Source organism: Dendrobates tinctorius, unplaced genomic scaffold, assembly GCF_039654945.1.
Source record: "Dendrobates tinctorius isolate UK_male_01 unplaced genomic scaffold, ASM3965494v1 ptg000071l, whole genome shotgun sequence".
NCBI classification, from domain to species: domain Eukaryota; kingdom Metazoa; phylum Chordata; class Amphibia; order Anura; family Dendrobatidae; genus Dendrobates; species Dendrobates tinctorius.
The window spans coordinates 11,256,429-11,268,627 of record NW_027361739.1 but is presented as its reverse complement, the minus strand read 5'-3'; the positions used below and the strand labels follow the sequence as shown (position 1 = coordinate 11,268,627).

The following is a 12,199-nucleotide window of genomic DNA, read 5'->3' as shown; positions in this document are numbered from 1 at the left end:
CGCAGGTACTGACAGGCATCTCTGTGTGTACACACACTCATAGAAAAAAGGCTGTCAATTGCTGAGCAGATATGTTCACTAAACTCAGTAAAAGGCTACCTGTCTGTAAGAATGTACCTAGAAAACCTGAGGTACTGCCCCCCCAATTCAGTCGTTATCTGAGGCTCCCTGGCGCCAAAATTCATGTTTGAATCCTATGTAAATCAGGCTCCTAAACGCACTTGCAGTCCTTGGCTCCTCTTCATTTCTCCCTGCTGGCCGCCCCAGCTCCTTGATTGTCAGAGGAGAGCAGCATTGACAAGCAGCAGATCCTCTGTACCAACTGTCAATCAAGAATTGGGGGAGGTGCCAGCAGAGAGAAGCCGAGGACTGCAAGTGCACCAATAAGCCCACTGGCGAACATGGGAGCCTTATTTGCATAGGATTAAAGGGAATCTGTCACCCTTTTTTTGGTCTTTCATTCTGTAATGCTGTAGATAAGCCTCCGATGTAACCTGAAAGAGAAGAAAAACACGTTATATTATACTCACCGAGGTGGGCGGTCTGGTGCCTCCCTTCTTCATACGATGACGTCCTCTTCTCCCTTCCTGTAATGGCTCCGGCGCACTGCTCTGCCCTGTTGAGGGCAGAGCAGAGTCCTGCAGTGCGCAGGCGTCGGGAGAGGTCTGGCGCCTGCGCACTGCAGAATTCTGCTCTGCCCTCAACAGGGCAGAGCAGTGCGCCTGCGCCGGAGCCATTACAGGAAGGGAGAAGAGGACGTCATCGTATGAAGAAGGGAGGCACCAGACCGCCCACCTCGGTGAGTATAATATAACGTGTTTTTCTTCTCTTTCAGGTTACATCGGGGGCTTATCTACAGCATTACAGAATGCTGTAGATAAGCCCCCGATGTCTATGCCGGCAGCCAATAGGGGAAAAAAAGGGTGACAGATTCCCTTTAAAAGGTAAATTTTGGAGCAATGGAACTCCAGCTAACGACTGAATAGGTATCAATGGAAATCTGTTTCCTTGGCTTATCCTGCAGTACCTCAGGTGTCCTAGTTACATTCTTACTGACAGGCTTACTTTAATTAGGATAGGTCATCAATATCATATTGGTGGTGGTCCAGTACCTTCTCCGATCAGCTGCTTGCAGCTCTTGTAGTGTCCAGAAGTAACGAGCCAAGACACCACAGCACCATACATTGTGGGGTGGCAGATCTAGGGTACTACAGCCTAGAACACATTCACTTCAATAGAAGCAGAGCTGCAATACCTGAGAATGACCACTACACAAGTGCGGCGCCGTGGTGTCCCAGCATTGTACTCTGTTCACTTTTGGACAATGCAGGAGCTGCAAACAGCTGATCGGTAAGGGAGTCGGGTATCGGACCAAATATATCTGATACTGATTACCTACGAACAGTTTATCAATACACACAGCAAGTCATAGACGTGCCCTTTAATTGTGCCTATATATGAGAGGCTTAACACATAAGGAAAATAATCTGCACAGGACACTGACTGTAAGACTCACGGAATTAAAAGGTGGACATCGTTCAAAAGTTGACAAATTACTTAGTTGCATATTTTTGTCTTTTAGTTTGAAAAAATGTAGCAAGCAATGATTAAAGGGCATCTGTCACCTGGTTTCTGGGCAAAAAATCTGAGAGCAGCATAATAGAGAGACCCAGATTCCAGTGATGTATCACTTACTGGGCTGCTGTGTTATCGGCCGATTATCACTTGAGGACTAGTAAACCTGCTCCATATTCATCAGCTCTGTATAACCCCCGCCTCCACCACTGAGTCAGCTTTCTGCATATGCACAGTATACACAGAAAGCTGCCAATCAGTGGTGTGGACAGGGTTATACAGAGCTCAGAATTCAGAGAACTGCAGCAAAAAAACCCTATGATTTCATCAAAACTGCAACGAGCAGCCCAATAAGTGACACATCGCTGGAATCAGGCTCTCTGCCCCCTACATTATGCTGCTCTTAGATGAGGTATCAAAAACCTGGTGACAGGTTCCCTTTCACAAACACATGACGTGTACGGCCGTACTTACGAGAAAAGACATGGGGTCCTCTTTATGTTGAAGGATTGCTCCGATGCCATAAACTGGGACCTGCAAACATAAGACACGTCACATCATATATCACAATCACATGAAACTGCCGGACATCGATAGTGATCCCCTCCATCCAGTGGGGAACTGCAAATCCCAGCATGCCTGTACATAACAGCCCAATTATAGCTTCCAAATCCTGCTGACATGCCACTCTTTATGTTTGGTGCATTAGCCCCTTGCAGACAAAGGCATGCTGTGTCCTGCAGTTCCCCAGCAGCCCTGCAGGAGGGGAGGACACCTGCACACTAGCAGTATACACACACAGGCGGCAGTGACTGGAGCAGCCTCACTGCTAGCGACAACACACACACTGCCTGACACAATACACACCCCCTCTTCCTCTGCCTGGCTGCACCGCGGCTACTTCCGCTCTGTCCGGGAAGTGACGTCAGTGTGGGCAAAGTGTTCTCCTGGATTGCCTTAGCTACGTCACTTCCGCCGCGGCCTGTGAAGTTGAACCTAGCAGGAGAGGCGAGAGCTGGGCAAGGTACGGATACCGGGAGAGGTCGGGCACTGGTGTGGGGGGTTGTGGGGTCGCTTCTCCTCTGTCCGTGCTGTATCAGTTCTAGTTATTGGCATATGGGAGTCATCGTGTTACATACTACCATAACTCCAAGCTGTAAGGGCATGCTGGGAGTTGTAGTCTCACTGCAGCTGGATGGCCTTGTATTGTATCCATGACTTACTACAAGTACAGAACTATCCCATGAGCTCTGCCATAGAGGATGGTGGATTCTGTGTGCCCCCTGACCCATCCCATAGAATACTGTCGCTGTGGTGTCGGATTATAAGAGTGCGTCAGTGGGAGTCGTGTATATATTTGTGTGTATAGTGCTGTATGTGTGTGAAATCATTCTGTCCAGTTATGAAGCAACACTGTGGATCAATCTCTCCTGCTGTTGTGCTAATGGAACAGACAACAGGTAGAAAAGATAGGCAATTAGCAAGACAACCCCTATAAAGGAGGGGTTCTGCAGGGGGTGACCACAGACCATTTCTCTGTTCTCATCCTTTTTGGCTGTTGTTTTGGTCACTTTTGCATTTTGTCATTGCTCTCAGCCCTAGAGGTTCTGTCAGCAGCATGAGGTGGTGTCTACAACCCACAGAAGTTGCTCAGGTAGAGCAGCTCATCCAGGTTGGCACATCAATGTGAGCTGTGACAAGGGTAGTTATGAAAACACATGAAGAAAAGAAAGTATATGCACACAAATAGGGATCGCCACAAAGATATGGTAATCAAAAAGTATCAATTTTATTAATGGACACAACAAACAGACACTTTGTTTAAAAACAATTAAAAAGTCTGAACAACCAGACACTGATAACAAAACAAAGACAATGGGTGATTTTGATAAATAGTTAAATGCTATGGGTCCCAAGGCCAACCATTCAGTATAATGCCAGGTATCTGCTAGTTACCATAACCTAGGGTCTATCAAATCAATTGTAATGACAATCATGACCTTGGATCAAAAATACCATATCAATAACTACTGTGGTTACATAGAGATTCTACATATGCCATGAATAGAAAATTGAATACTTATCATGTTGCCAACACAAATAAACATACATTAACAAGTCCCTTTCCCTAGCATGATATCACCTGGTTTCTGAGGATGAACAAACTACCGGGTAGGTTACATGGGACCCCCAAACCCACGCGTATCGACACAGTGATGTGTCTTTCTCAAGGTCTGATCACCTTACTCCAGAGTTTTACTATACATGCAGTTACTAAACACTGCATTGATCTATGCTTGAAGTTTGTCCTTCAAAACTGTCCTCTTTTGACTCCCCTCCCCTGCATATAGCTATACCATTTCGAAAGTGACAGTACTTTCTCTCTTTTGGGGAACCCTGGATGAGAATCTGTCACCAGGCTTTTGCCACGTAATATGCGAGCAGTATAATGTAGAGCCATAGGCCCTTCCTTATTCCAGAGATGTGTCACTTACTGGGCTGCTTGCTGTAGTTTTTATAAAATCACAGTTTTATCAGCAGACTATTATTAGAGGACTAGTAAACCTGCTGCCATGTAGTCTTTCAGATTCATGATCTCTGTATAACCCCGCTCCCAGCACTGATTGGCAGCTTTCTGCCTATGCGCAGTGTACACAAAGCTGCCATCAGTGGTGTGGGTGGGGTTATGCAGAGCTCTGCATTCCGAGAATTGTGATTTTATGAAAATATTTTGCTGCTCAGAAAGTGATACATCGTCGGAATCGGAGTCACTGCCCCTACATTGTGCAGCTCTCGGATAGGGAGCAAAAACCTACTGAAAGTTTCCCTTTAATATACACATTTGCTTTTTGCTATGCCTTTAGTGGCTTAAAGCCATTTTCACAACAGTGAGATGACCCTGCTGTCCCGTGGCAAAATCTGCCATTTGCTAGAAACAGGACCCTGGACAATCTGCTCTGACAACCCTTTTGGGAGTGAGATCCTATAGTATGGTAATATGGCGGAGTAACTGGGGTGAGGACATACTTGGACTTGTAGCTTTCCTGCAGCTGTAGAGCCACAGGCCAGAGGGGTTGTGTGATCGTCTCCCTGCTTGCTGAGGGGGCAGTGGGCTCCTGCTGGACAGGCTCCCTGCTTGCTGGGGGGGCAGTGGGCTCCTGCTGGACAGGCTCCCTGCTTGCTGGGGGGGCAGTGGGCTCCTGCTGGACAGGCTCCCTGCTTGCTGGGGGACAGTGGGCTCCTGCTGGACAGGCTCCCTGCTTGCTGGGGGGGCAGTGGGCTCCTGCTGGACAGGCTCCCTGCTTGCTGGGGGGGCAGTGGGCTCCTGCTGGACAGGCTCCCTGCTTGCTGGGGGGGCAGTGGGCTCCTGCTGGACAGGCTCCCTGCTTGCTGGGGGGGGCAGTGGGCTCCTGCTGGACAGGCTCCCTGCTTGCTGGGGGGGGGCAGTGGGCTCCTGCTGGACAGGCTCCCTGCTTGCTGGGGGGGGCAGTGGGCTCCTGCTGGACAGGCTCCCTGCTTGCTGGGGGGGCAGTGGGCTCCTGCTGGACAGGCTCCCTGCTTGCTGGGGGGGCAGTGGGCTCCTGCTGGACAGGCTCCCTGCTTGCTGGGGGGGGCAGTGGGCTCCTGCTGGACAGGCTCCCTGCTTGCTGGGGGGGGCAGTGGGCTCCTGCTGGACAGGCTCCCTGCTTGCTGGGGGGGGGCAGTGGGCTCCTGCTGGACAGGCTCCCTGCTTGCTGGGGGGGGGCAGTGGGCTCCTGCTGGACAGGCTCCCTGCTTGCTGGGGGGGGGCAGTGGGCTCCTGCTGGACAGGCTCCCTGCTTGCTGGGGGGGGGCAGTGGGCTCCTGCTGGACAGGCTCCCTGCTTGCTGGGGGGGGCAGTGGGCTCCTGCTGGACAGGCTCCCTGCTTGCTGGGGGGGGCAGTGGGCTCCTGCTGGACAGGCTCCCTGCTTGCTGGGGGGGGCAGTGGGCTCCTGCTGGACAGGCTCCCTGCTTGCTGGGGGGGGCAGTGGGCTCCTGCTGGACAGGCTCCCTGCTTGCTGGGGGGGGCAGTGGGCTCCTGCTGGACAGGCTCCCTGCTTGCTGGGGGGGGCAGTGGGCTCCTGCTGGACAGGCTCCCTGCTTGCTGGGGGGGGGGCAGTGGGCTCCTGCTGGACAGGCTCCCTGCTTGCTGGGGGGGGCAGTGGGCTCCTGCTGGACAGGCTCCCTGCTTGCTGGGGGGGGCAGTGGGCTCCTGCTGGACAGGCTCCCTGCTTGCTGGGGGGGGCAGTGGGCTCCTGCTGGACAGGCTCCCTGCTTGCTGGGGGGGGCAGTGGGCTCCTGCTGGACAGGCTCCCTGCTTGCTGGGGGGGGCAGTGGGCTCCTGCTGGACAGGCTCCCTGCTTGCTGGGGGGGGCAGTGGGCTCCTGCTGGACAGGCTCCCTGCTTGCTGGGGGGGGGCAGTGGGCTCCTGCTGGACAGGCTCCCTGCTTGCTGGGGGGGGCAGTGGGCTCCTGCTGGACAGGCTCCCTGCTTGCTGGGGGGGGCAGTGGGCTCCTGCTGGACAGGCTCCCTGCTTGCTGGGGGGGGCAGTGGGCTCCTGCTGGACAGGCTCCCTGCTTGCTGGGGGGGGCAGTGGGCTCCTGCTGGACAGGCTCCCTGCTTGCTGGGGGGGGCAGTGGGCTCCTGCTGGACAGGCTCCCTGCTTGCTGGGGGGGGCAGTGGGCTCCTGCTGGACAGGCTCCCTGCTTGCTGGGGAGGCAGTGGGCTCCTGCTGGACAGACTGGTTGGACCAGTGGCATTGAGACGCTGGCCGTGCACTTTTTACGGAGTGTATTCCTGCAGGAGGTGGCCACTCAGATGCTGCCTACTATGTCCTGTAGGCGTACACTCCTGAAAATGATGCACCATTACAGTCTACAGCTCTGTCAGCACATGCATCCGGTCCCCGTTTTCAGAGCAGCACTTGCAAGATCTATGAGAGAGAACTTGTATGCACTGCTCTTGTTTGGCCTCCAGTGAAAGACTGCAGAGGTGGCCGGTAACCTAAGCCACAAGCCGTAAACCTAAACTTAAAATCCCTCTGTTTTTGAGAATGGAGAAGATTTTTAATAACAAGGGAATTGCAAAGTTGCTTCTTTTTGCAAGAATTTTATCAATTTCGCCATTAAAATAGACAGTACGCTTTAAAGGGAATTTGTCACCAGGATTTTGCCACTTAATGTGAGAGTAGCAAAAATGTAGAGGCAGATACCCTGATTTCAGTGATGTACCACTTACTGGGCTGATGGTGTTGCTTGGGTGGAATCGCTTTTTTCAGGAGGAGCTTCACTAGAGGACTAGTAAAGCTGCTGACACGTAGTCCTCCATAATCATTAGTTCTGTATACCCCTCACCCCTCACCACAGATTGGCTGCATTCTGCCTATGCAGTGTACACAAAGCTGCCAATCAGTGGTGTGGGTGGGGTTATACAGAGCTCAGCATTCAGAGCACTGATACATCTGCAGCAGAGAAAACTGATTTTATTAAAGCTGCAGCAAGCAGCCCATAAGCGACACATCGCTGGAATCAGGGTCTCCGTTCCTACATCATTCTTCTCTTATATTAAATGGCATAAAGTTGCTAACAGATTCCCTTTAAAAAGGGGTTTAAAGAGTTCCCCACATCTGTAGTTAATTCTAATGGGTATAGGGTGGTGAAAAAACAAAACTATACTAGCCTTCCGGGCTAGCATTGTTCCTCCATACAGTGTGTCACCTAGCATCAATGTCCCATCTGGTGGGGGTGTCACTTGGCCATTACAGCTGATCAATGGCCTCCACATTTTATCCAAGTGGAAGAAGCCAGACCTGACATAATATGAAGGCTACCGCTGGTTTGTGGTGGACACGTGACTCCCTCCGCCCCATCCATTCCTGCTGGATGTCATTGCCAGGAAACATGGGGAACACAGTACAGCATGCAAAGGAGCGGTCGCTGGTGTGGAGAAGAGTACAGGATTTTTTGTTTTATTTTCTGACACCGCTTTGGGCCCATTAGGATGGACTTGTATGGTAGTAGAGGACCCCATTAGACGTCTGTTATTGTCATGTGCTGGACACCCAATGTGTATCTACATTTGAGACCAGTGTTGGAATGATCACCGGGGGTCCGGCATATCTAACCACTGTTGATCAGCTGTTATCATCTGGTTATGCATTACATGAGCCACACATCCTAAATCACTGAGGGGTTTCAAACAGAAGGACCCCCTCTGTGACAGCTACATCTGTATACAAGCCTGGCGTTGCTGGTCATTTGCCCTGTATGAGGATCAGCAGCGCTGTGTGCCTCTGTTGGCACCACCTGTCCGCTGTCAGTCATAGTGCTGGACAGCTGCCCTTGTGTTGTTGTGGCCATGATATTTAAAGCTCCAAATTCTGCAGCTGTGTTTGGATGTAATGAATAGTGCGTTTTACAGGCCCTCTGCTTCCTCCCTCCAGATAATGAGCCCGCCTTTCACTCACCCTAATGTAACCCATAGGTGCAGCCATATAGTGCCAGCCTGGCACACCCTGGAAAAATACAGGTTCCCATCCACCTCTCACTTTCTGAACAATCGTACCACATTGTGTAACCCAGGACATCAGACATGATCATAACTAGTGATGAGAGAATGTGCTTGGATAAGGTGTTATCTGAGCATGCTCGGGTGTTAACCGAGTGTCTTCGGTGTGCTCGAAAAATATGCTTGAGCCCCCGCCAGCTGCATGTCTCACGGCTGTTCGACAGCTGCAACACATGGCGGGATCGACTCTGGACCTCGATCCAGCTTCCTTTGCCTCATTCTTTGGAACTTGTCTTGGTCCAGAAAGGAAATATGCTTGGATTGTCCTAGTATTCTGGTTCAGTTACTGTCCATGCTCTGTACAGACAGAAGTTTGCTAAATGGACATGCTCTTTCATAGTAAAGTGCAGGGAGATATATGACAGTTTATCCTATAACCCGACATTCTACTGATGTGGGAGTAAAAATATATATTAATGACATCCCAGGAGGTAGATGCTAATTCCCTAATGTTGAGGGAAAGACCCTTCCTGGCTCCACATACAGCATTAGTTGTGAATTACCAGACGGCAGGTTTCCTTCTATAGCATCCGGCCCCTTACTTGCGGAATGGGAGATTTAGGGATTCAGAATAGAGGTCTGTGGGCTCCTGGATGTGTCATGCATGTGATTTATCTTTGCAGATATAATTGTCTACATTTTCTTCTCCTCTTACAGATCGTTACTGTATCTAGCCTAGTTCTTGCCCAGGACTTCTGTCCTTTAGGGATTCTTTACCCAACCTGGTGCTTTTCTTCTGGTACTACTCCTGGTGTGCTGTCCTGACTGGTAAAAGGGAATTGGACCTATTGGCAATTTGATTTTCAGATAGTCCCTCAAGACAGCACCCCTATTACCCCTCCCTTATGTTTTATGTTTAGGCTTGATCTTTCTACAGATCATTCAGCCATCAATTCGCCATTGCTCGAGTTTGAGCTGGGGCCATTAACCCCTTTCCTACTATTCCGTCCATGTGACCTGGGACCTAAAGGCCCCGTCACACACAGCGAGATGGCTGATTTTGGAAAAATAATAAAATAAAAAAAAATGTATTTATTTCCATTTTCCCATTAGGGTTAGGGCTGAGATTAGGGTTAGGGGTGTGTTGGGGTTAGGGTTGGAGTTAGAATTGGGGGTTTCCACTGTTTTGGTACATCAGGGGTTTTCCAAACGCGACATGGCGTCCGATCTCAAAATTCCAGCCAAAAAAGTCAAATGGCGCTGCTTCCCTTCCGAGCTCTGCCATGCGCCCAAATAGTGGTTTGCTCCCACATATGGGGTATCAGCGTACTCAGGACAAATTGCACAATAACTTTTGGGGTCCTGTTACTCTTGGGAAAATAACAATTGGGGGTGAAAAGATCATTTTTGTGGAAAAATATGATTTTTTAATTGTACAGCTGTACGTTATAAACTTCTGTGAAGCCCTTGTGGGTTCAAAGTGCTCACCACATATCTAGATAAGTTCCTTGGGGGGTCTAGTTTCCAAAATGGGGTCACTTGTGGGGGGTTTCCACTGTTTAGGCACATCAGGAGCTCTCTAAACTTGACATGGCGTCCGATCTGAATTCCAGCCAATTTTGCAGTGAAAAAGTCAAACTGTGCTCCTTCCCTCCCATTTAAGCTCTGCTGTGCGCCGAAACAGTGGTTCCCCCCCACATATCAGGTATCTGCGTACTCAGGACAAATTGCACAATAACTTTTGCAGTCCAATTTCTCCTGTTACCCTTGGTAAAATAAAAAAAATGAACCTGAAGTAATTTTTTGTGAAAAAAAGTTAAATGTTCATTTTTTTTTTTTAAACATTCAAAAAATTCCTGTGAAGCACCTGAAGGGTTAATAGACTTCTTGAATGTGGTTTGGAGCACCTTAAGGGGTGCAGTTTTTAGAATGATGTCACTTTTGGGTATTTTCTATCATATAGACCCCTCAAAGTGGCTTCAAATGTGATGTGATACATAAAAATAAAATGGTGTTGTAAAAATGAGAAATCGCTGGTCAGCTTTTAACCCTTATAACTTCCTAACAAAAAAAGATATTGGTTCCCAAATTGTGCTGATGTAAAATAAACATGTGAGAAATGTTAGTTATTAAGTTTTTTGTGTGCCGTATCTCTGTGATTTAAGGGCATAAAAATTCAAAGTTGAAAATTGCGAAATTTTAAAAATTTTCGCCAAATTTCCGTTTTTTTCACAAACGCAAGTTATATGAATGAAATTTTGCCACTATCATGAAGTACAGTATGTCACGAGAAAACAATGTCAGAATCACCGGGATCCATGGAAACGTTCCAGAGTTATTACCTCATAAAGGGACAGTGGTCAGAATTGTAAAAATTGGCCTGGTCATGAACATGCAAACCACCCTTGGGAGTAAAGGGGTTAAAGTGTTTCTCTTACATATGAGTTTATAGGGGCTCGTATAGACCGTTTGCATCCATCCTTCGGTAGTAATTTGAAAGACACTGGAGGGTGGATGTGGAAGGGGCCTTTTAACCTCTCTGTGATCTTGTCCTGCCATAGGTCAAGGAAGGACTACCAGGAAATTACCGCTAGGTCTAATTTTCCTTTTTCTCAGCCGTTAAAACCAGGGCTGCGGAGTCGGTGCTCATTTTGGTGGAGTCGGTATAAAATGGACCGACTCCTAAAATATATAATAAATTGGGTACAGTAGTTCAATGCAGAATGTGCTGAATATTTTTTCATAGGAATTTGGGAAAGTTATGAAATGTCCTATAAATGGCTGTTCTATTCCTGATCTAAGGCTACATTCACACACAGCGTTTTTCCTGCGTTTTTTGAGGATACGTTTTTCAGCTGCAAAAGCAGATCAACTTTTTAAAAAACCGCATCACCTGGAAGGTTTTTGAGCTCATAGATAATGTTTTCAATAGCAAAAGCAGATTAGAAAAACGCCACACAAACTGACCTGCTCATTCAGCCCAAAAACGGATCCTCACAAAACAATGTGTCTGAATGTCATATCTTGAAACCCATTGACTTTGCTGGGATGCCCAGAGTCACTGCATTTTACTGCAAAAAACGGATCCGCAAAAACGGTGTGTGAATCATGTATGTTGCAGTGCTCCCGTTCTGTACCGGCTCCAGACTGCAGGGGGCAATCTCCCCTCTTCTGTCTTGTCTTCTGCCATCTTCACCAGAGAGAGGAGGGGGAGGGGTGCCTGCCCTGCACAGGATCCGATTCCTGGGCCCCGAGCTGGAGAAAGTTGTGCACACGCCGCAGCTGGCAATAAGAGAGAGTCTGCAAGGCATGCTGGAAATCTGATGGGAAAAGTGAGGAAATTGGTTATTGCCGCCATAACCCCTAAAATTGATTCCATCTTGAAGAGACGTGCTGGGAAAGGGGCAATTGTCTATCAAGCCACTCGGTGGGGCAGGACTTATTTAGTGATTGAGCGATTGCTTGAACTAAAACCGTTTCTTACAGATATGGCGAACCCTCAGGTAATCCTAAATGAAGGTCAATGGACACAGGTGGCTGAATTGAAGGAATTGCTTAATCACCCATTTACCGTGACTAAAAAATTGCAATCTGAGGATTTAACGCCTGGCATTTTCATAAGGGAGTGGAAGAACTTGCTATTTTGCTTGTCCCAAAGAGGAGGTTTAATCGCAGATGACATTTCTGCTTCAATGAAACGGAGAGAGACACAACTATTGGAAAATAAAATTTTTCTGGCAGCTGTTTATGTGGACCCAAGTAATTGCATACTGCTTGATGATCAACAGCTTACTAAAGGAAAAGAAGCTCTGACTGAGGTAGCAGTTAGGATGAGTGGCCTACAGGAGGACTGCCAGGCGCAAGAGGACTTGGGTCCTGACAGTGCTACTGCTGCCATATCTTCATCCTCATCAGATGAGGAGTTTGACTTGGACAAGTATTTGGATGATATGGAGCAGGCAAAGCGTTGCTGCAAGGAAAAAGATTTCACTCCGTCTCCTATAGCAAGCAGATTGACCATATTTCAGCAAAATGTTTCACTTAATCTCAAAGAAATAGAAAAATTCAACCGTTCATCAAAACTGACTGTGCATGAGG

At 48.6% G+C, this 12,199-nt stretch overlaps 2 protein-coding genes across 5 annotated transcripts in view; one reads left to right on the top strand and one right to left on the bottom strand.

Annotated features, from left to right (window-relative positions):
- STRADA (STE20 related adaptor alpha) overlaps positions 1-2,568 on the bottom strand; it is a 42,861-nt gene extending 40,293 nt beyond the window's left edge. Inside the window, exons 1-2 of one of the 4 annotated variants that reach the window (XM_073582397.1) lie at positions 2,443-2,568; positions 2,050-2,109 (exon numbers count right to left, since the gene is read on the bottom strand). In XM_073582397.1, the coding sequence (XP_073438498.1) occupies positions 2,050-2,061 (12 nt within the window). In that variant the 5' untranslated portion in view covers positions 2,062-2,109; positions 2,443-2,568. Of the gene's footprint in view, positions 1-2,049; positions 2,110-2,373 lie in introns of all 4 variants that reach the window. The other 3 variants (XM_073582399.1, XM_073582398.1, XM_073582400.1) reach the window with 3 other exon arrangements.
- CCDC47 (coiled-coil domain containing 47) overlaps positions 2,468-12,199 on the top strand; it is a 51,384-nt gene continuing 41,652 nt past the window's right edge. The window contains exon 1 of the mRNA XM_073582396.1: positions 2,468-2,599. The gene's annotated coding sequence lies outside the window, so the exon portion shown is untranslated. The remainder of the gene's footprint in view (positions 2,600-12,199) is intronic.